This window comes from Nematolebias whitei, chromosome 10, assembly GCF_014905685.2.
Source record: "Nematolebias whitei isolate Nwh7 chromosome 10, NemWhi1, whole genome shotgun sequence".
NCBI classification, from domain to species: domain Eukaryota; kingdom Metazoa; phylum Chordata; class Actinopteri; order Cyprinodontiformes; family Rivulidae; genus Nematolebias; species Nematolebias whitei.
Window position 1 is genome coordinate 36397658 of NC_056507.1, and position 21962 is coordinate 36419619.

The 21962-nt window shown below is 39.6% G+C and overlaps 1 protein-coding gene across 1 annotated transcript in view; it reads left to right on the top strand.

Moving 5' to 3' along the window:
• tmem117 (transmembrane protein 117) overlaps positions 1 to 21962 on the top strand; it is a 153066-nt gene that overhangs the window by 42211 nt on the left and 88893 nt on the right. The window contains exon 3 of the mRNA XM_037683733.1: positions 18414 to 18546. Within this exon, the coding sequence (XP_037539661.1) occupies positions 18414 to 18546 (133 nt within the window). The remainder of the gene's footprint in view (positions 1 to 18413; positions 18547 to 21962) is intronic.

Here is a 21962-nt window from a genome sequence, read left to right on the forward strand (position 1 = left end):
AAGCCTCTTGGATGAGGGGCGAAACGTTTCTTTTTAACAAAAAAACGAAGTCCAGATGACATGATTCAACCTTTTTTGTTCAACAATGACAACGTTTAACCAAACAAGGGGATTGATTATTTTGTTCTGTTCATCAGTCAGGCTGAACAGCAGCTACTGGTACAGCTACCAGTGTGCAGAATTTACAAGTACATTTCAACCACAACAGGGCGGCACAGTGGGTCGGTTGGTAGAGCTGCTGCCTCTCAGCGAGACAGTTGCCAGTTTAGATCCTGGCCGGGGCCCTTTCTGGGTGGAGTTTGCATGTTCTCTCTGTGCATGCGTGGGTTTTCTCCAGGTACTCCAGTTTCCTCCCACAGACCAAAAACATGCATGTTAGACTGATTGGTAACTCTAAATTGTCTCTAGGTGTGAGTGAGAGAGTGAATGGTTGTTTGTCTCGTTTGTCTCTATGTGTCCCTGTGATGGACTGGAGACCTGTCCAGGTGCCCCCCACCTCTCACACAGTGACTGCTGGACATGGACACCGGTGACCCCCGCTACCCAAAAAGGAAGAAGCGGGTAAAGATAATGGATGGATGGAACGATGATGTTTTTTCTATAAATGAAAATAAGCAGTTGCTGCCACTTAAACTGATTATAGTAATCAAGATATAAATTGCATTGATTATATTTAAAACAAACAAAAAATGTCTTGATTTACTAATTTAACACCTTTTTAATAATACCATGAGTTTTATTTATTGTTAAACACTCCCGCACATTATTTGGGATTGTAAAAATAAAAATTGTCTTGTGATATTGTAGAATTTTATGTTTTAGAGGTACAATATACAAAAAAGAGAAAACATAGTAATGATATTATAATAATTTAAAAATATTAAAGGATACTACATAATTTTTTTGTTGGGTTTTAACTCATAACCTGGTTGAAACTATGTGAAGATTTTCAGTGACGGAGAGAAAAAATATTTTTTGTTTGGAGAGAATATGTGATTTTTATGTAAACATTTCATTAGTAACACAGTTACAGATTATAACAGGACACAAAATAGTTTTATTCTAAAGTGTTTCGAGAACTCTGTTGAAATTTGCTAAAATAGGCAGAAAACTTAGAGGTCGGCATCTGCCAAGAAAACAAAGACGGATGCATCTTTTTATTACTGACCTGTCATCAGCAACCTTAATTAATTAAAATAAGTTTCCATCAATGTACTACAACTTCTCCTATGCATTTTGTCTTTTCGCACATGTTTCAATAAACATAATGTACCACTTGTAAACTTTTCTAGAACTGTTATTGTTAATTGTGATGGTATAGTCTGCCATTAACGTTTAGTAACTATAATACAGTCAGGGCCCTTTCAGCTAGAAAAATACAACATTTAACACTCGTTCATCAATATGACCCCTACTCTTCTGCTGGCTCTGCAACACTCTCTTCTTAAAGCCAGCAGATTTCTCTTGAACTGTTCAGTAGCCAGAAGGTAGAGCACTGGGTCCAGGCAGCTGCTTAAACTGCAAATGGCTTCACAGAGCTCATAGGACACACCAAGAACGTGGGCGTCAAAGGGGCTCATCGGGCCATGGATCTGCATGAACACCAGGATGATGACTATGAGGTGGTAGGGCACAAAAGAAACGGCAAATACAAGAACAGCTGCAGCGATGAGCTGCAGTGGTTTCCTTCCCATTTGCTGGGCTCCTCGGTTCCTTCCTCCTTTAGAAGGACGTCTCAACACTTGAACGGTTGTTTTGTAAAAAAACAGCATGATGCAGAGAGGGAGCAAGAAACACACTGTTGTTCTGACAAGGATGATTGGTTTGACGGAGTGAAAAGGTTCCTTGAAGTGTTTCAGACACACAGTAACATTTTCTGACCGTTGAACAGTACAAGTTACAAAGATGTCGGGAACAGTGATGAGGATGAGCCCAGTCCATGCACAGACTGAGCATATCTTGGCTTTACTCACATTCCACCAGCGCAGAGAGCTGATAGGGTGCACTGTCCCTACATAACGGTCGAAACTGACCAGCGTCAGGAAAAGTATGCTGCCGTAAATGCTGACGTTAAAGGAGACATTTTTCATTTTGCAAAATGTCTGTAAGTCTTGAGGATCTGGTCTTTGGAATTTGAAGTAGAGGTTTAAGGGGACGATGAGGATCCAGACAGAGTCGCACAGAGCAAGGTTCAACAGAAACACGTTGCTGGTTTTTAAGGTTTTCTCCAACCAGGTGTAGTAAGCTAGAACTGCCAGGTTTCCCAGGATCCCTACAGGAAGGGTGAAGGTGAAGATCGCCAGCAGTACAAAGCAATACCATCGATCATTTTCAAAATACCTACAGAAATCTTCAGAGTCGTTCTGGAAGCTGAGAGCCACATCTGAGGAGAGAACAGGTCGGGGTTAGTACTGTTGAGTCTTGATGTTGTTTGAGACCAAATAATGACGTGAACTCTCAGCAAGTTAGAGAATGTGCTCCAACATCACTGTGTAGCACAAGAGCTGCTCTGCTGGAGAGAGGAAAGCTCTGCAGAGAGTGGTGAAGGCTGCACAGAAGACTGTTGGAGTCAGTCTCCCCACCATCACAGACATCTACACCTCCAGATGCAGGAAGAGAGCCACCTGCATCATGAAGGACCCCACTCACCCAGCACATACACTTTTTGCTCCGCTCCCCTCAGGGAGGAGGTTGAGGAGCATTAAGTGTAGAACCACTAGACTGAGGAACAGCTTCTACCCTGAGGCTGTTAGACTCATGCACCTCTAACCAGTCAAATCACTGTAATGACACTTTATCTATGCTGTTGATTTCTTACCCATCTGCTCACAACAGACTCATGTTCGTGCTGCTGTTTAATACACATTATTTATACTATTATTGTTAGTGTGTATCTTCCTTGTATACTGCTTATTTTTCATTTATTCTTTATATATATATTGCTGTTTCTGGGTGTAACTGGGGCCTTGCGTACACAATTTAATTCCATGTCATGTACCACGTGATGTGAATGACAATACAGTTTCCTTGCACCTTGAATGTGCTGGCTTGACCAAGAACAAAAACACAAACAGTTTGAAATGATGCACATTTACATCTTTTTCAGACACAGTGTGGCCTCACATTAAGCTCTTTATAAGTTGTATACAAAATTTTGGGATAACATTAAACATTTAATTAGTGGATTACTGCTGAAATTTTTAGTTGTTACAAGTAATAAAAAAACGTGTTGTTTCACCTGCAACATGGTCAAAACTCTTGGTTGTATTGGCAGTATTTCAATACTTCTTTTTTTGTATGCCAACACTGACTGTCTTTTTAAAGACAGTTTATTTATGTATTGAGTTATGTTTGAAAATACATAGTTTTTCTATGCATTTGTGTTTTGTTTATCTGTTTGCAAAAAATCTCATAAGCCAGTGGACAGATTTTTTTGAAATGATCAGAAAGTAATCATTGAGTTTTCACTCCAAGACAGCTGACACAGCTAATCCACTATAACAAACATAAAAATGGCCATAACTTAGTCAGTTTTACAGATATTCTGTTATAATTTGATGTAGTAGTACCCGAGTTTTGTTTACACCACATACTCTAAACACTGTTTGCAAATCTTGCAAAATGCATATGATAACACATTGTTTTCAAGGTTTGGTCAAAATGGCAAAACGACATTTCTCAGCACATGATGTTGATTTAAAGCTACGAAAGGCTGCAGGTGATCTGCATTCCTCTCAAAAAACATTAGCCTGCAAATTCACTTTTGTTTTAAAAATGGCCGACATATGCCCTACAGTTTTCCAAGATCATACATAAAGTTGTTTCTTTTCTACATAGGCTATTCTATGGAACAGAACTAAAGGAAAATTACACTTTTTAACGCTTTCTTAGATAGATAACTTTTACTAACTGGCTTTTTTATTGTATGTGACTGTTTTAGTACAGTTCCCTGAGAAAACTTTTGTTGTGACTTGCATTATATAATTAAACTGAATTGAATTAAATTGATTTATATTCTGAAATTTTCCTCCAGAGTGATTTTTTGCATTCAGCAAAAAGTTACCTTAGTGATAAAGCAAGAGTAAAAGAGCATCTTTTTCAGACTGATCATTATTCAATCATCATAATTCAATTAATCTCAGTGTAACTCATTACCTGTGTAATAATCTGTCACACAACCTGTGTAGTTTGTTAGTTATGTGCAATATATATATCATGTGAATTTAAGCTTATATTAATACCTGTGAAATACTTATTTATACTAATTTATCATACTTGCACAATTATGTTCTACCATGTTGTTGTTTACTATATTTCTCTTGGACCTTGTAAATATTATATTTCTTTTTCACTTTTTAGTACTGTATTTTGTACCCTTATTGCATGCTTCAGTATTTCTTGTTTTTTTTTTAAATTATTATTATTGTTTAGCAAGTTGTATCGGTTCTTCTCATCCTGAACATTTCATTGCACCTTGTGTTAACCTGCATATGACAAATAAACAACATAACATTATTCTTGCTTCTTGTACAGCTCAATGTATGCCAATACAGAAAATGATCTAAATTGTCTGTGGTCATAGTTACGAGTCATCCCCAACACATGCTCGGAGTGCTAACGCATGTTGCATGCTCTCACAAATTAACTCAAGGTTGTCTGTAACATATTTTACAGGGTTTGAATACAACAGCTATAACAATATAAATATTTTAACATTTCTGACATTGGCTGATTGGACAAGACGATGTCGTTGTGTCAGGCATGCTATCCACCTCTGCTATCTATGTTGGTTGTGATCTTGTTTTTTCTAACTTTCTTTTTGCCTTTGGTGTGGTCTATGTCACTGCTACTAGTGTATGACCGCTGGGCCCTTTTAAAAATTAGAGGCAATGTGGGGAACCTTTCAATCAGCTGTGGTAAATAAAGTCGCTGCCACCCACCTTGTCTTAGTACCTACCTGTCTATGGCGGTCTGTTGCTGCATTGCCCCCCCAAAGAGCCACCACTGGGTCCAGGAATCTTATCACCCATGGCGTTCACACCTCTCACTAAGAACTGTTACCGTTGGCTCCAGTCACTTGTCCCAGACACCAGCTGCCCACTCTCCCACTTCTGGCACATACGGACCTGCACTCGGGGCTGCGCTCTGAAGCCCCCCTACCAGCCAGTAGGCCTGCCATTGTGAGTCATTGGTGTTGTATCTTCACTCCTGAGAACGCCGGACTGTTTACTGCTGCTTTTATGGATTCACAGTTTTATGTTTCCAACTAAATTTGTCCAGATGATTTCCTTACCTCTTTACAAACCAAATTCTGGACTCCATTGCTCCATTTTGGTTTAAATCCACCAAACTGAGAGCAGAGCCGTGGTTAAATGCCCCACACGCTCTCGGCAAAAAAAAAAAGTACCAGAGATAAAGAGGCAAAATGCCAGTTATTTATCTAGCTTAATTTCAAACAGTATCCATTGTCCTAAAGTGTTATTTAACACAATTAACTCTGATGTTAACCCTGTCACTTGTGTTCTACCAGCCGCTGTGTGAACTCCTCAATTTCTTCCATCAACCGGCCTCAGTCAGACGGGGTACTGGTTCGAATGCTTGCTGCTGAAGCTTCAGTTGAGTTTGAACAGTCTGAACCAGTTTCTCTCGCTGATGTTCAACACATGAAGCTGTGTCCTCTGGCCCTCTGGACATTCTTCCTTTTAAGTTTTGAAAAAGGTTTTTAGTACTGTAGTTGTTTTTGTATTTTTTTTTTCATTTGTTTTTTTTGTTTAGAACTTTTTTGAATTTTCCATGTACTGGATGACTGAGCATCTTCACCAGTGTAGTTTTTTGTGTCTTAACTTTTTTAAACTCTTTCTTTATTTTAGGAACTGTCCCTGCTTCTTTTAAACATGCTGTGGTTAGGACACATCTCAAAAACCTCACCTTGACCCATAAATTTTATCAAATTTTATACTGTTTCTCATTTTTAGCTAGTTTTAGGAAAATATATTTTCATGCAGTTACAACCTGTCTTAGAAAAACATGGAATTTATCAAAAAATTCAGTCTGGATGTAGAACTTCTCACAGTACTGAGTGAGCCCTGTTAAAAGTCCATAATGACAGTGCCATGTCCATGGATGCTAAGGGTCCTGTTGCTTTAGTATTGCTGGACATTTTCATGCAGTGGACCATGCTGTCCTTCTGGCTCGTCTTCAACATTATGTTGGTATATCTGGTTCAGCTTTAAATTGGTTCACCTCCTACTTTACCAACAGAACTTTATCTGTCGTAGTGAGTACCTGTACTCTGTCTTCCTCTATTGCCCCTCTTTCTTGTGGTGTGCTGCAGGGCTCTGTTCTCAGTCCTCTCCTTTTTTCTCTTTATATGCTGCACTTGGATCAGTTATAGCCAATCACCACATTTGTTTTCACTGATGCAGATGACCTACAATTTTATTTGCCTTTGAAGCCTAAAAGTAGAAATCCTCACATTTATTTTATTGATTGTACTGCCTACATGAAACAGTGGCATTACCTAAATTTTCAGTTTTTAAATGAAGAAAAGACCAAATTTATATTTTCTGTGATGATGCTCCTTGTAACGTTAGTGCTTCCAAGTTCAGGCCACAGTTTAAAACTTGGAGGTGACATTTGACAAGGATTTGAAGTTCAAGAAACAAATAGCCTCTGTAGTCAAGGCAAGCTTTTATCAGCTACATCTTAAGCTTTTTTTAAATTGTCCTGACCTGTAAAAAGCCATTCATGCTTTATCAGCTCAAGGCTTGACTACTGCAGTGCTCTGTATCTAGGGATCACCCAATCCTCCATCAGACATCGTCATATGGCTCAACATGCTGTGGCCCATCTTTAAACCAACACTCTCAGACGTGAACACATCACCCCAGATTTATTTTAGAAATTATTTTTAACTTTTATTATTCAGTTTTAAAGCTCTTAATGGTCAAACCACACCGTATGTATTTGACCTAGTAACTTTTTGTGAAATGATGTTTGGATCAACTAATACTTTTTTAAGGTTTGTCCCAAAGTCCAAATACAAATGTTGGGGTGACGGGGCCTTTTCAGTTGCCACACCCAGACTCTGGAACCAGCTACCTCAGGTTTTCACTCCATCGCTGGTCTGGGCCTTTAAAATCTAATCTTAAAACCTTTTTATTCAGGCAGGCTTTTAATACTTAGTGGCTTTCTGACATTTTTGTATTTTTTTAATTGTTTGTTTTTAACTTTTGTATTGTGCAGCACTTTGTGCACCTTTTGGCTGTTGGAAATCATAAATCAGTGTTGATTGATAGATAAATTGATTGATTGGTTGATTGATTGAACGTTGTCTTGTAACTCCCATCTCCTCATAAGATAGTTTTAGTTGAACCTTTTGACATAAAAGGTGCAGTATGCATTTCTTTTCAGGAATGGAACAGCTTGAATTTTTATTTGTATTTAAAAAATCAAACATTTCTTTACTTTCAGATGGATGTAAATCTGTTCTGTTGACTCAAAGTTCACTCACTGACTCATGGTAACTGTGTATTCATATTATCTGTCTCCAACAACTCTGAGCATCATCATTGTGTTCAGGAAGTGAATCCTTGGCTGCAAACAGTTGCACCTGAGGGACTGCTTTTCTGTTGCCACACAGTAGCTTCTGTTTTCTCCTAATTAGAGATAATAACATCTTAATTTTGTTCACTTCGGCTGCTTAACATGTATTCCCATTTAACACCTGTGAAGGAGAAATGCTTTTCCAGTATATAGGTAAAAGCTGCAAATCACACAGCTACACTGCAGGTATTATTCTGACAGTATAGCACTCTGAAGAAAACCTGCTACTTAGGAGAGTTTCACATGGTTATACTGTAGCCAGTTTAGGTAATTTAAAGAAGCCAGTAAAATAAAGTTAATTAGATTTTTTTCAAAGTATTTTGTATAATAGAGAAAAGAAACAACTTAAAAATAATGTAAAACTGAAGTTGCAGCATAAACTGAACCATTGCTGGATCAAATCAAGCCCACCTGCTGTAGTTGTGTCAGACGAGTTGTTGTTGAGCACTGTCATGATGAACGAGACTCTGATCACATCTCAGATCGCCTTCAGTCCACCTCCATCAGCTGTCTGCTTCACATAGAGCGGTCGGTGTGCTGTCTGCTTTACCATGGAGACTACAGTACGTGCGCGCAATAAACAGGGGATTAAGTAGAACTTCTGTTTCAACATTACTGGTAATTGCTTGTCTCTATGTGTGCCAATGATGTGTCTCTTTTAGTTGTTAATGTTTGTTTTTCAGCAGTCTGCATGACCTGTCAGTGGACTGCTCCATAAATCTGGTGGTTTCAAAACTTAAGCACTTCTAAGAATCTCATTATGAAGCAAAGTAGCAGACTAGTAACCATAAAGCTCACAGTTAGATTAACCTAATTGTCTTGCACAAAATGAAACAGTTAGGAGGTCAGTTTTGCCCCCTTGTATTACTACAATTTGCTATTGACATGAATGATTTTCAGCTGTAAAGTATTTTCAATGTACAGTTTTTTAATATATAATAATCACCACTAGGTGGAGACAAAGCTGCACCTTTGATTAAGGACCTACTTGTGGAAAAGTTAAAATAATTATAGTTATAAAATAATAATAATATAAATTAGTCTCCAAATGTATTAAAAATATATAAAACATATTTTTTGCAGATTCATAGCAAGTCACAGTAAAACTTCATATTGTTTGTTTCTTCTTTTGATTGTGTTCTTTGTGCGTGTTTGTCCATTTGTCTTGTAGTTGTCCCCTGCTTGGCCGAGCCTCAGTGGACGATGCTCATGAATCATTCCTTATCAGGGTCTTCTACTGTACGGGAGGCGCAGTGACTCAAATACCTTTGGTGAATAGTCTTGAATCACCTTTGTTTAAATCTTGCCCATGTAGGCTGAGTTTGTGCGTTCGTGTTTATTGGCACATTGTGCTGTGTTCCGAGTCAGATCTGACTGCACACTGCAGACCTATATCTGAGTCAGAGGCTGGTTGTCACTGGAGGTAATTAAGTTCACCCATGCAAGTCAACTCAATTATGCAATCGTGATGAGCCCTGAAATACCACAGAGCAAGACGTATGTGTGGCTTCAAACCAGGCCCTGCTACTTTCTAACATGTTGAGGTTAACTCTCGGCTAGCAGTGAAACACAACACACTGTGATATTCTAAACAAACAAACAAAAAAAAACTGATGTCTAACAGCAGATCAATGTTCAAATAGTTTAACATTTGAACTTTGACTAAAAGTTTAATTCAATAATGCTGCTTTTAAGTGGAGAAGAAAAAAAACAACACGGAGCCAGCAGAGGCTGAACAGCATGCAAAACTACCGGAGAGTAAACCAGTCAGGCTTTAATGGGGAAGTAAATGGAGCATTCTGCGTTGCTGTCTCCTCAGGTGTGTGTGTGTGTGTGTGTGTGTTTGTGTGTGTGTGTGTGTGTGTGTACACAAACACGATGAGTTCTCCCGAGAAGCCATTACTGAAAGGGATGCTGACTGAGCTGGAGGAGTAAAAAACAAAGGGTCCTTCCTGGATGCAACTGGCACCAGATTACAGCTGGCAGAGATGAAGCACTGTGTGTGTGTGTGTGTGTGTGTGTGTGTCGGGGGGGTGGAGTTAAGAGTGAGACCAATACAGTTGTAAGCAACAGAAATATAGCTTTGTGCTTGCCTTGCTAATTCAGATGGGTTTCTAAATTAACACTAGAGTTTACCACATTTAAACAGAACTTTGGAAACTACGTTTTTATTAATTCAACCTTTATTTAAACAGATAAATCACATTGAGCCTCGAAGACTCCTTTACAAGTGAGACCTGTTTGGACAGACAATAAAAAGTGTTGAAAAATAACACTTGTAAAAGAATTTAAAGTTTTGAAATGATCGCCGCTCATTTTAAGGAAGCACTGCATCGGTTCTTTGTTCTGGCAGCTTATACGCCATCTGCATTGTTATATTCCCTGCTACTCCTAAAGGAGCTGTAAAATGATTTTCCCAAGCTTGCACACCTCCATGGAGGCTAACCTTGCTAGATGCTGGAGACAATGGAGCCTGACGATGATGAAGCTGCCCAATCCTGTCGCCTAGTTAGGAGGGAGAATGGTGTTTACATTGTCCGACTTAATGTCTGCTTCATCCTCCTCTTCAGCTGCCCTATCCTCTTGAGAAAAGAAACTGACAATACAGCGGGTAAACTCTGTGACGGGCTTTTCCATCATGGAAGTTATTTGGAAGTTATTTAACTAGCACACAGTCTTTACTGTGGTCAAGGGTTCGAATTCCTGGGCTGATGACAAATGCGTATATGAGTGGGAAAGATGAAGCACACACACCTGCCTCCACCCTCATTTGCCCCACTCTGGGTCCTTAAGCAAGGCCTGTATCCCCCAGCTGCTCCCAGACTGCCTTAAATGTGCTGTGGTTGCATCAAGAAGAGCATCCAGCATTAAAACAGTTTCCAAGTCTTTGTACAAGTCCACTCCATGTGGCAACTCCTGAAAACAGAGATCTGCCACAAAGTAAAAAAAAAACAACAACAACATTTTAGTCACCTTATTTTCTTGACAAAAATATAATGACAAGTCCAGAACTAAAAATGTTCAGATTCAAGACTAACTTTGATCTCTTAGACAACAGACAGTTCAGCAACTCATTCATACCTGGAGACAGCTGGACAGACTTGGATGGATGGATGGATGGATGGATGGATGGATGGATGGATGGATGCATACATGATGCTGATTGGTCAGCTGGTGACAGACTTGGATGGATGGATGGATGCATGCATGGATGGATGGATGGATGGATGGATGGATGGATGGATGGATGGATAGATGGATGGATGGATGGATGGATGGATGGATGGATGGATGGATGGATGCATATATACATATTTGTCCCCAAGGGGAAATTTGTCTTGGACATTGTGCACTAAATAAAGCTTCTTCCACAATTAAATACAATACAAACAATAAAATTATGTGAGCACCACAATAACAAATAAAAAACACCTATTTGTCAATAAAAACACATATTGCACATTCTCACATACATTCCAGCAAGTAAACGAAACAACAAATTGGACCAGAGCATCAGCAGCATGACAAAAGACTATTTGCCAACTTGATTTAGCAATCTGTCTGATGTAATAACAAATAAAAACAAATGATTTTTTAAATCTGTGAAGTCTACCAGCAGGGATTCTGAACCGTTTGCCAGATGGTAACGGTTCATATTATGATTTGAGGATGTGAGCGGGGTCAGACAGTACGCTCCGAGCAAGTCTGAGGACAGACTCATCATAGATGGACCGTGATCAGTCCTTCATCACCTTCATTGCAGTTTGTACCATGCAACTAAGTGTAGATTTAAGTTGCACAGAAGGATTACCTTGGTGATGGTGGAGCTGCCATGTTTGGTCATGCCTTTTTAAAGAACTGAACTTATCCTGGAACCAAAACGTTTATAAGGGTTTTTTAATTAGCAATTGATTGATGTAAATTATGTCACCAAATTTAAGCCTTTTTTTCCTCTTAAAGTTCTGAAGATCTCCCACTGAGCCTCTGCTAAGCTTGGCTACTCAAAACAAAATGACGCATTGTTTAGAAGGTTTGTCTCCAACGCCTCCACATCGACTGTCATTCTGTCATAGATTCATGGCAGTGAGGCGACGCACAGTTAGCTGGCTCTTTTTGTTCAAGGAACGTTTGACTAATCCTTGACATGGTGAGGTGGCACCAAGTTTGTGAGACAACTAATTTTATATAAGTTTAAATACAATTTAAGTGGAGTCCTGATTTACTTTCTCACTCACTATATTCACAAACTCACAAGATCACATGATTAGTTCTGAAAGTGTTCAGACAGCTGCTGACACAACTGAGCTTAAATGTTTGCAGAGTCCACTGAAAAAACATCCAAACCACAGTTTTTTCCCTTGTTGTGAGATACCCAGGCACAAAAACCTGCTCCCAATGTGACTGTATGTCTAGAGACCTAGAAGTGTGTAATTTTTGACACAGTTTAGTGTTTGTCACCAGAATCAGATGGTTTCAAAAGAGACCAGAATTACAAGTGGTGCACGAGGTTCCTACACAACTGTAAATTGTTTGGAAAAGTCTCAAATTATATTTTTCTGCTCCGAAAATTTGAAATATAGTTTGTTCAAAAGTTCTAAACCAACCCTAATTTTGTTGTATTTGTTAAACTTGTGCTTTTCAGACTTCATTTATATGTTTGGACTATGAATATCTTATGTTGAGAAATGGCAGAGTTGTACCTGTTTTTGTCAAATCATGAAAATAACATCTTGTGTTGCGTTGTGAATGACCCTCGGCTACAACCTCATCAAATTAGAAGTATCTGTAAAATTGACTGACATGGTCATTTTGGTGATAATATTGATTGTGTGGTGGTCATCTGGAAATGGATCGACTCCAAGACTTAATCAGTTGTAGGTGTATTCTGTTTGTTTAGTCTATTCAGTGACCTGTGAGATATTGTGCTAACAAAAAACAAATAATTAATGCTGAAAGTTTAAGGGGAAATCTGGCCCAATGACTATCACTTTGAATATGTGTTGTTAATGACTCAAATACTTACACCAAATATTTGCATATGTATGAAATGTACAGAATAACAGGGGCAATTCTAGAACATGACCTTTAGGGGTGCTTAGCCCCCAGTGTTGACAGTGGCTCTTGGCTTGAACAACGCAGTGACAAAGTTTAACCATTTTGTCTGATTCAATTCAATTCAGTTTATTTATAAAGCACCAAATCACAACAAAGTTGTCTCAGGGCACTTTACAGGAACATTCACATGCAAAAAAAGCCAATTAGTAAAGTTCTCTATCTAAGGAATCCAGCAGACAAGTTGAATCTTGGCTTCGTTGCAGTCTCCCATCCTGAGCAAGCACAGTGGTAACAGTGGAAAGAAAAAACTGTCTTTTAACAGGAAGACACCTCCAGCAGAACCAGGCTCAGGACAAGTGGCCATCTGCTTTGACCGGCTGATGATTTTTCATGAAATCCCTCTGACCGCAAAGTGTTCATAATGCAAAACCTCAACAATGTTGTCAGAGGAAAAGGGGGTGCAGGTCCTGCAAGTAAGGGGCGTTTCACTTGAGGACAAATTGAGCTTGCTGATTGGTCAGTTGCTGACAAGCTTCATTGATTGACAGGTGGTGAAAAAGATCCGACTTGCGCAAAAAAAAAAAAAAATCATAATTATACTGTCCTGTTGAAGATTGTCATAATTTATTCCATATTTATTCCAAATTTATTCAATATTTTGGTAAAATTAAAATTTGAGAGCTAAGTTTCTTTACAATATCCTAATGATAGATTCTTTATTTTTCAGTGGTGCTGAGTTAGAATTTAGGGGTGCTTGAGCACCCCCCAAAAAGAGGCTAAAATCGTCACTGTTAAATAATATCCATTATTGTGTTTTTAGAAGTTGAGTTGGCTGTGAAGAATCATAATCAGCACATCCAAATCTGAGGTCATGGTCCTCAGTCAGAAAAGGGTGGATTGTTCTCTTCAGGTGGAGGGTGAGGTTCTGCCTCATGTGGAGGAGTTCAAGTTTCTCGGGGTTTTGTTCACGAGTGAGAGAAAAATGGAGCGTGAGATTGACAGACAGATTGGTGCAGCATCTGCAGTATTGTGGACTCTGTACCGGTCTGTTGTGGTGAAGAGGGAGCAGAGCTGTAAGGCAAAGCTCTCTGTTTACCGATCAGTCTACATTCCTATCCTCACCTATGGTTATGAACTCTGGTGACTGAAAGAATGAGATCACAGATACAGGTGGTTAAAATGAGTTTCCTCTGCAGGGTAGCTGGACTCTCCCTTAGAGATAGGGTGAGGAGTTCATTTATCTGGAGAGACTCAGACTACTGCTCCTCCACATCGAGAGGAGTCAGTTGAGGTGGTTCAGACATCTGGTAATGATGCTCCCTGGGCACCTCCCTAGGGAGGCGCTTCAGGCATGTCCGACTGGGAGGAGACCTCCCAGAGACTTCCCAGTCTCCAGACACCTTGGAGTCCTCCCAGAAGAGCTTGAAGAGGTGGCTGTAGAAAAAGATGTCTGGTCTTCCCTGATCAAGCTGCTGCCCCTGAGACCCAACTTCGGAACAAGCGGAAGATCCTTTTAAAAGGGAGTTTTTCCTTTTCATTGTTGCCACTGTGCTTGCTCAGGATGGGAGACTGCAACGAAGCCAAGATTCAATTTGTCTGCTGGATTCCTTAGATAGAGAACTTTATTAATTGGCTTTTATGTACAAACCGGATTCCAAAAAAGTTGGGACACTAAACAAATTGTGAATAAAAACTGAATGCAATGATGTGGAGATGGCAAATGTCAATATTTTATTCGTAATATAACATAGATGACAAATCAAAAGTTTAATCTGAGTAAATGAAACATTTTAAAGGAAAAATATGTTGATTCAAAATTTCACAGTGTCAACAAATCCACAAAAAGTTAGGACAAGTAGCAATAAGTGGCTGAAAAAAGGAAATTGAGCATATAACAAACAGCTGGAAGACCATTTAACATTAATTAGGTCAATTGACAACATGATTGGGTATAAAAAGAGCTTCTCAGAGTGTCAGTGTCTCTCAGAAGCCAAGATGGTAAGAGGATCACCAATTCCACCATTGTTGTGCAGAAAGAGAAGCCAAGATGGTAAGAGGATCATCAATTCCACCATTGTTGCGCAGAAAGATAGTGCAGCAATACCAGAATGGTGTTACCCAGCGTAAAATAGCAAAGACTTTTAAGTTATCATCATTAATCATGCGTAACATCATCAAAAGATTTAGAGAATCTGGAACAATTGCTGTGCGTAAGGGTCAAGGCCGTAAAACTCTACTGGATGCTCGTGATCTCCGGGCCCTTAAACGTCACTGCACCTCAAACAGGAATGCAACTGTCAAGGAAATAACAGAATGGGCTCAGGAATACTTCCAGAAAGCATTGTCAGTGAACACAATCCACCGTGCCATCCGCCGTTGCCAGCTGAAACTCTACAGTGCAAAGAGGAAGCCATTTCTAAGCAAGCTCCACAAGCTCAGACGTTTGCACTGGGCCAGGGGTCATTTAAAATGGAGTGTGGCAAAATGGAAGACTGTTCTGTGGTCAGATGAGTCACAATTTGAAGTTCTTTATGGAACATTGGGACGCCATGTCATCCGGACCAGAGAGGACAAGGATAGCCCAAGTTGTTATCGAGGCTCCATTCAGAAGCCTGCATCACTGATGGTATGGGGTTGCATGAGCGCTTGTGGCATGGGCAGCTTGCATGTCTGGAAAGGCACCATTAATGCAGAGAACTATGTTCAGGTTCTAGAAGAACATATGCTCCCATCTAGACGTCATCTCTTTCAGGGAAGACCCTGCATTTTTCAACACGATAATGCCAGACCACATTCTGCAGCAATCACAACATCATGGCTACGTAGGAGAAGGATCCGGGTACTGAAATGGCCAGCCTGCAGTCCAGATCTTTCACCTATAGAGAACATTTGGTGCATCATAAAGAGGAAGGTGAGACAAAGAAGGCCCAAGACGATTGAACAGTTAGAGGCCTGTATTAGACATGAATGGGAGAGCATTCCTATTTCTAAACTTGAGAAACTGGTCTCTTCTGTCCCCAGACGTCTGTTGAGTGTTGTAAGAAGAAGGGGGGATGCCACACAGTGGTAAAAATGGACTTGTCCCAACTTTTTTGGGATTTGTTGACACCATGAAATTTCGAAACAACAAATTTTTCCCTTAAAATGATACATTCTCTCAGTTTAAACTTTTGATCTGTGATTTGTGTTCTATTCTGAATAAAACATTAGATGTTGGCACCTCCACATCATTGCATTCAGTTTTTATTCACAATTTGTTTAGTGTCCCAACTTTTTTGGAATTCGGTTTGTATGTGAATGTTCCTGTAAAGTGCCCTGAGACAACTTTGTTGTGACTTGGCGCTATATAAATAAACTGAATTAAATTGAAAGATCAAAGAATGGATGGATGGAGTTGTCTGTGGTAGCCATAATGAATGGAATTGACACCAAATATTATTCATTTGTAGATGTACATCCAGTGATCATTATGCGTCTGAAATCATCATGTTAGTCTGTCTCCAGACTCAGGCCTGTTGCAAAAATAGATCTGTGAGCTCAGTGGGATTTGCCTGGTTAAATAAAGGTTAATTAATATATAAATAAATTACTTCCTGTGTTTTATTAAAATGTGTCCAGTGGGTCATGAGGTAGTTTACTAACAGACAGGCAGTTTATTCCAAATGGTTCACAAAATTTTAAATAAAGATCTTGTGCAATTCTTTCTCACTCAGAATATGTTTAGTCTCAGATACTACACACCTCGGTTGGCCTGGGAACACCTTGGAGTCCTCCCAGAAGAGCTGGAAGACGTGGCTGTGGAGAAACATGTCTGGGCCTCCCTGCTGCTGCCCCCGCGACCCAACTTCCAAACAAGCAGAAGATAATCGAAGGATGGAAACTACATGCCAGATTTTAGCTCAATATCTGTGAAAATGATTGCACTGTAGCCAATTTGTGTTTTTTAAGTTCAGTTCATGTTGAACTGTTCATGTTGGGGGAGTGGTGGCGCAGCGGTTAGAGAAGGTGGGCCTGTGATCGGAAGATCACCGGTTCAAACTCCGGTACCAACAACATAAAAAAAAAATGTGGGTGGGGTAGGTGAAGCACCTGCCCCCACCCTCATTCGTCCCACTCTGGGCCCTTGAGCAAGGCCCTTAACCCCCACCATCTGCTCTTCCGGGTGTCCTAGATATCAGCTCTCTGCTCCACACAGAGGGCTGTGGTAGCTCGGTGGTCCGTGGTTGTGCCAGGAAGGACATCCGGCGTAAAAAAAACTGCCAAGTCTTTGTGCAACTTAGTTCACTGTGGCGACCCCGAACACTGGGAGCAGCCGAAAGAAGAAGAAGAAGAAGAGAAAAAAAGTTCAGTTCATGTTGGAGAAATTCTCTCGTTTTCTACCTTTGTTTACTCAAAAGAACCACAACTTATGGCAGGTGAACATTTTTAACAAGTGTTTTACTTGTAAAGGTTCCATACATAAACACACATGCATGAAGACCGGTCACAGAAACGAGCCACGAGCGCTGTTACCTGCTCGCTTTTATAACACTCTCAGCTCAGCAGAGTTCAGTGGGAGTCTGAAGCCAGCTGCAGCCTCCACACAGCACTCTGTCTGCACAAACATATGGTTCATGGGCATCATCCTTCAGTTTGACATAAGAGAGTGTTCTGGGAGAAAATTGAGTTGTTCTGGGAAACAATCGAGCCAAGTCATTTGTCAGCAGGGCAGAGCCACAATAATAAAGCACAATAAAAACATTCATAACTTTTGACCAAAAATTCTCTGACAGTTCAACTGAAAGATGGCAGCCATCTTGAATCAGGTTGACTCCATCTGTTTATGAAAGTACATTAAATGAGTACATTTTGCAAGTTTTATTTAAATATGTTTAGATTTTTATGAAGCATTATGGAAGTAAATACAGAAAATTACATACATGTACTGGGACAGTCACAGGCAAAAACTTTATCACCAGCATTTTGTCTTTTAATGGTGGGTGATACTGAGCTAATTAATTCAAAATGTTTGCAGAGTAGTTATCGTGGTCATTGTTTAATTTGTATAATACCTTGTGGAGTTTATATTTTTATTAAATGAATGCTATCTGCCATATGTTTCAGCCTTGTAGTAACTGGTGTGCTCACTTGTCTTTACACAGTTTACTCTGAAAATGAAAATACCTTCACAAAATGAACCTTGTGTTTCACTGAAGAACGCCTTAAAGACCATAAACAGGCAACAACCGTACCTTTGTTCTGTCTACTGTATATTACCAATAAATGTTTGTAGTTGAGCATCAGCAATGGTCAACAATTCTGTTAAGAAATATGGAAATCTAATTTGTGTGGAAAAATCTTCATTTTTAAAAGTGAAAAGCTGTAGACTCTCTGTATCCTGATGCATGCTCAATAAACTCTCTGGGTACAATAAAAATGGTTGTCTTCATAAGTACTGCTCAGAGTGCCACCAGAAGACAAGTTGAACTTGCTTCATTACACAATTAATATCCAGAGATCTACTGATGTAAATATCACGAGTAGAATAAAAATATGCTGATACTTCAATGGAAAATAGTTGAGTATTGAAAAAAATGACGCCTCAAAAAGTTTTAAATTATTTTTTTTTTATCTTAATTTCATCTCCCAAAGGGCACATGTCTGACAGTGGAATATTATTGATTTTCTTCAACTAATTTATTCACTTTCAGCTTCATCCCTACAGATGAGCACACACATCTGAGCTCCCATTCGCCTGTGTTCTCGTCCTTTAGGTCGATATCTGCGACTGAAGATGTTCCGCGAGGATCACGGCTCCTGGATGACCATGTTCTTCAGCACTATCCTCTTCCTTTTCATCTTCTCACACATCTACAACCTTTTCCTGCTGATGGCTGGAAGCATGGAGTAAGACATTTAATTTCTCTTCTTTTTCCTCGCATTACCTTACATTCACCCAATCCTTCCCATTTGTTAGAACTTTTGTATTCTTCCTTTTCGATGGTGTGATTGATTTTAACGTCTTGCCTGAACAGAGACTCGATACCAGCCTGATTAATCAGCCCAGACTTTAAATCACAAGTGGGCCATAGGAAAGGGGGAAGAGAGTTAATCCTGAAAGATCATCTTCAGCACCAGTGCTTATTTTCCAATGATCATATCTTATTTCTTGACACTTGTATGACTGAAAACCAAAATGTTGTTGTCATGTCTCTCAATCTTGATTGTATTTTTTTACTGCTCCAGTTTACCTGCTGAGACTCCGGTGTGCACAGCAGAGCATGACACCCACACATCAAGCTTGTGACAGGAATCCATTCATGCATTAGCAGTCTGTCCATTCAGAGGAAAGAAAACATGCCCTTGAAGCCAACCATCTAGGCAGTAGGTCACAGCGACATGATTTACCATCTAGTTTTGTTTGGGTTGCAATAAAAAAAAAAAAAAAACAGCCTACGACCAAACATTGTGGAAGGTATTACTTCAGGTGCACACTGTCAAAAAAGAAGGCCTGGGCTTTAATGGGATCTGTCTATGCCATGACGTTTTAACATATTAACAAGAAGCTCCAACCATCCATAAGGTGCAGGCAGATGAAGGCTCTTACCTTACAGGCAATGCAGGTTTGTATTTTCCTATGGCCAAAGGGATGCATATATGTAATCAGCCCATCTGTCACTCTGACCAACACAATGACACCAGCATCCATCTTGTTCTTTCTGTCTAGTTGACCAAGAAAAAAATAAGAGAAAGCTTTACGTTGAGTGAAGGGACAAGTCTCCTGAGACAATGGATGTTGCTTGCTCAGGGAAAAGTCACATTTGCAGTTGCACTTAGTGCTGCTGTCACAAAAAGGATTTCTTTTTATCTTGATGCTGCCTGCCAGCCCCCACCCCCCCCCCCCCCCCAATTTCAGCTCTAAAATTTCAAGGAAATGGGTCCTTTTAGACCATGAGTGCAATTGTTTACTGGCAAGATTTTTTTTTTCAGTGACAGGGATTATAAACTAAAGAAAAATCAATGATTTTCTCAAATGTTTTGAGAAACATGACTGGATCATTTACGGTATGTTAATCAGACTTGCAAGTTTTTATTCTTTGCATTTCTCTACATAGATGTACATACAGTTCAAATATTTACATCTCTTCATCATAGGCATTCATTCAACCTTTATTCAGACAGGTTAATCCCATTGAGCCTCAGGAACTCATTTACATGTGTCATTATAAATTTGGACCCTTACAAAATGTTTTAACCATGTTTTTCAGGTTGGAATAATTATCTAACCTAATGGGTTTTTTTTAAACAAGAGTTGGTTGCACAAGTTTAAATTTATTGTAGATTTGCTCTAATCAGCAAAGGGTCAATGTTTTACGTTTAGGCTCCATTATGTACACAGTGAGGAAGAGGCTAGCCGAGAAGCAATGGGACAGTGAGAGGACTGAAGAGAGTAGACAGAGATATAAGGAAATGCAATGTTGGATAAAGAGGGGAAAAGGCAAAGGCAAAACAAAAGATGTATGATGAGTTGTACAAGAGAATGTGCACTAAGGATGGGGAGAAGAATATGTACCGACTGGCGAGACAGAGGGATCAGGCTGGAAAGGATGTGCAGCAGGTTAGGCTTGTTAAAGATAAGAATAGTAATGTCCTAACAAGTGAAGAGAGTGTGATGGAAAGATTGAAGGAGTGCTTTGAGGAGTTAATGAATGAAGATAATGAAAGAGAAAGAAGAGGTCATATAAATTGTGAATCAGAAAATGGGAAAGATAGTTCAGAAAGTATTTAAGAGAAGTTTGGAAGACATTTAAGAGAATGAAGAAAGTGAAGACAGTAGGAACTGATGACATGTCAGTACGGTATGGTAATGTCTAGGAGAGAAAGCAGTGAGATTTTTGGCTTAATTTTTCAATAGCATTTTTGAGAATGTGAAAGTCTCTGAGTAATAGAGGAGAAGTGTGTTGTGCCCATTTTTAAGAACCAGGGTGATGTACAGTGTTGTAGCAACCACAGGGAAATTAATTTTATGAGCCACATGATGAAAATCTAGGAGAGAGCTGTGGAAGCATAAATTATGTAAAATGTGACTCTGTGAGCAGCTGAATGGCTTTATGTCACAAAAGAGCACCACAGATGCCATCTTTACCTTGAGGATACTGATGGAGAAGTATAGAGAGGACCAGAAAGAACTACCTGTGTTTTTGTGGATTTAGAAAAAGCATATGACAATATGCCAAGGGAGCTATGGAGTTATACAAGGAAATCTGGAGTAGCAGAGAAGTATGTCAGGTTAGTACTGGACAAGTATGAGGCTAGCTGGACAGTTCTGATGTACTTTAGGAGTGACGGATACCTTCAAAGTGGAGGTGGGACTACATCAAGGACTGGGAGGGATGAGGGAATCATGGTTGGGGGGATCTTATCCCCTTCTTGTTTGTTTTGGAGATGGGCAGACTAACAGGTAAGGTCAGGTAGTAATCCCTGTGGACTATGATGTTTGCAGATGACAATGTGATCTGGGGTGAAAACAGGTGAAATTAGAGAGGTGGAGGTACTTAAAAGTAGAGGACTGAAAGTCAGTCATTGCAAGACGGAGTACACGTGTAAAGGAGAGGGAAACAGGTGGAACACTGAGACTATATAAAGCAATGGTCACAAAGGCGCAGGATTTCAAGTACAAACTGGATTCCAAAAAAGTTGGGACACTAAACAAATTGTGAATAAAAACTGAATGCAATGATGTGGAGGTGCCAACATCTAATATTTTATTCAGAATAGAACGCAAATCACAGATCAAAAGTTTAAACTGAGAGAATGTATAATTTTAAAGGAAAAATCTGTTGTTTCCAAATTTCATGGCATCAACAAATCCCAAAAAACGTTGGAACAAGTAGCAATAAGTGGCTGGAAAAAGGAAATTGAGCATATAATGAACAGCTGGAAGACCAATTAACACTAATTAGGTCAATTGACAACATGAGTGGGTATAAAAAGAGCTTCTCAGAGTGTCAGTGTCTCTCAGAAGCCAAGATGGTAAGAGGATCACCAATTCTACCATTGTTGCACAGAAAGATAGTGCAGCAATATCAGAATGGTGTTACCCAGCGTAAAATAACAAAGACTTTTAAGTTATCATCATCAACCTTGCATAACATCATCAAAAGATTCAGAGAATCTGTAACAATCGCTGTGCGTAAGGGTCAAGGCCGTAAAACTCTACTGGATGCTGGTGATCTCCGGGCTCTTAAACGTCACTGCACCTCAAACAGGAATGCCACTGTCAAGGAAATAACAGAATGGGCTCAGGAATACTTCCAGAAAGC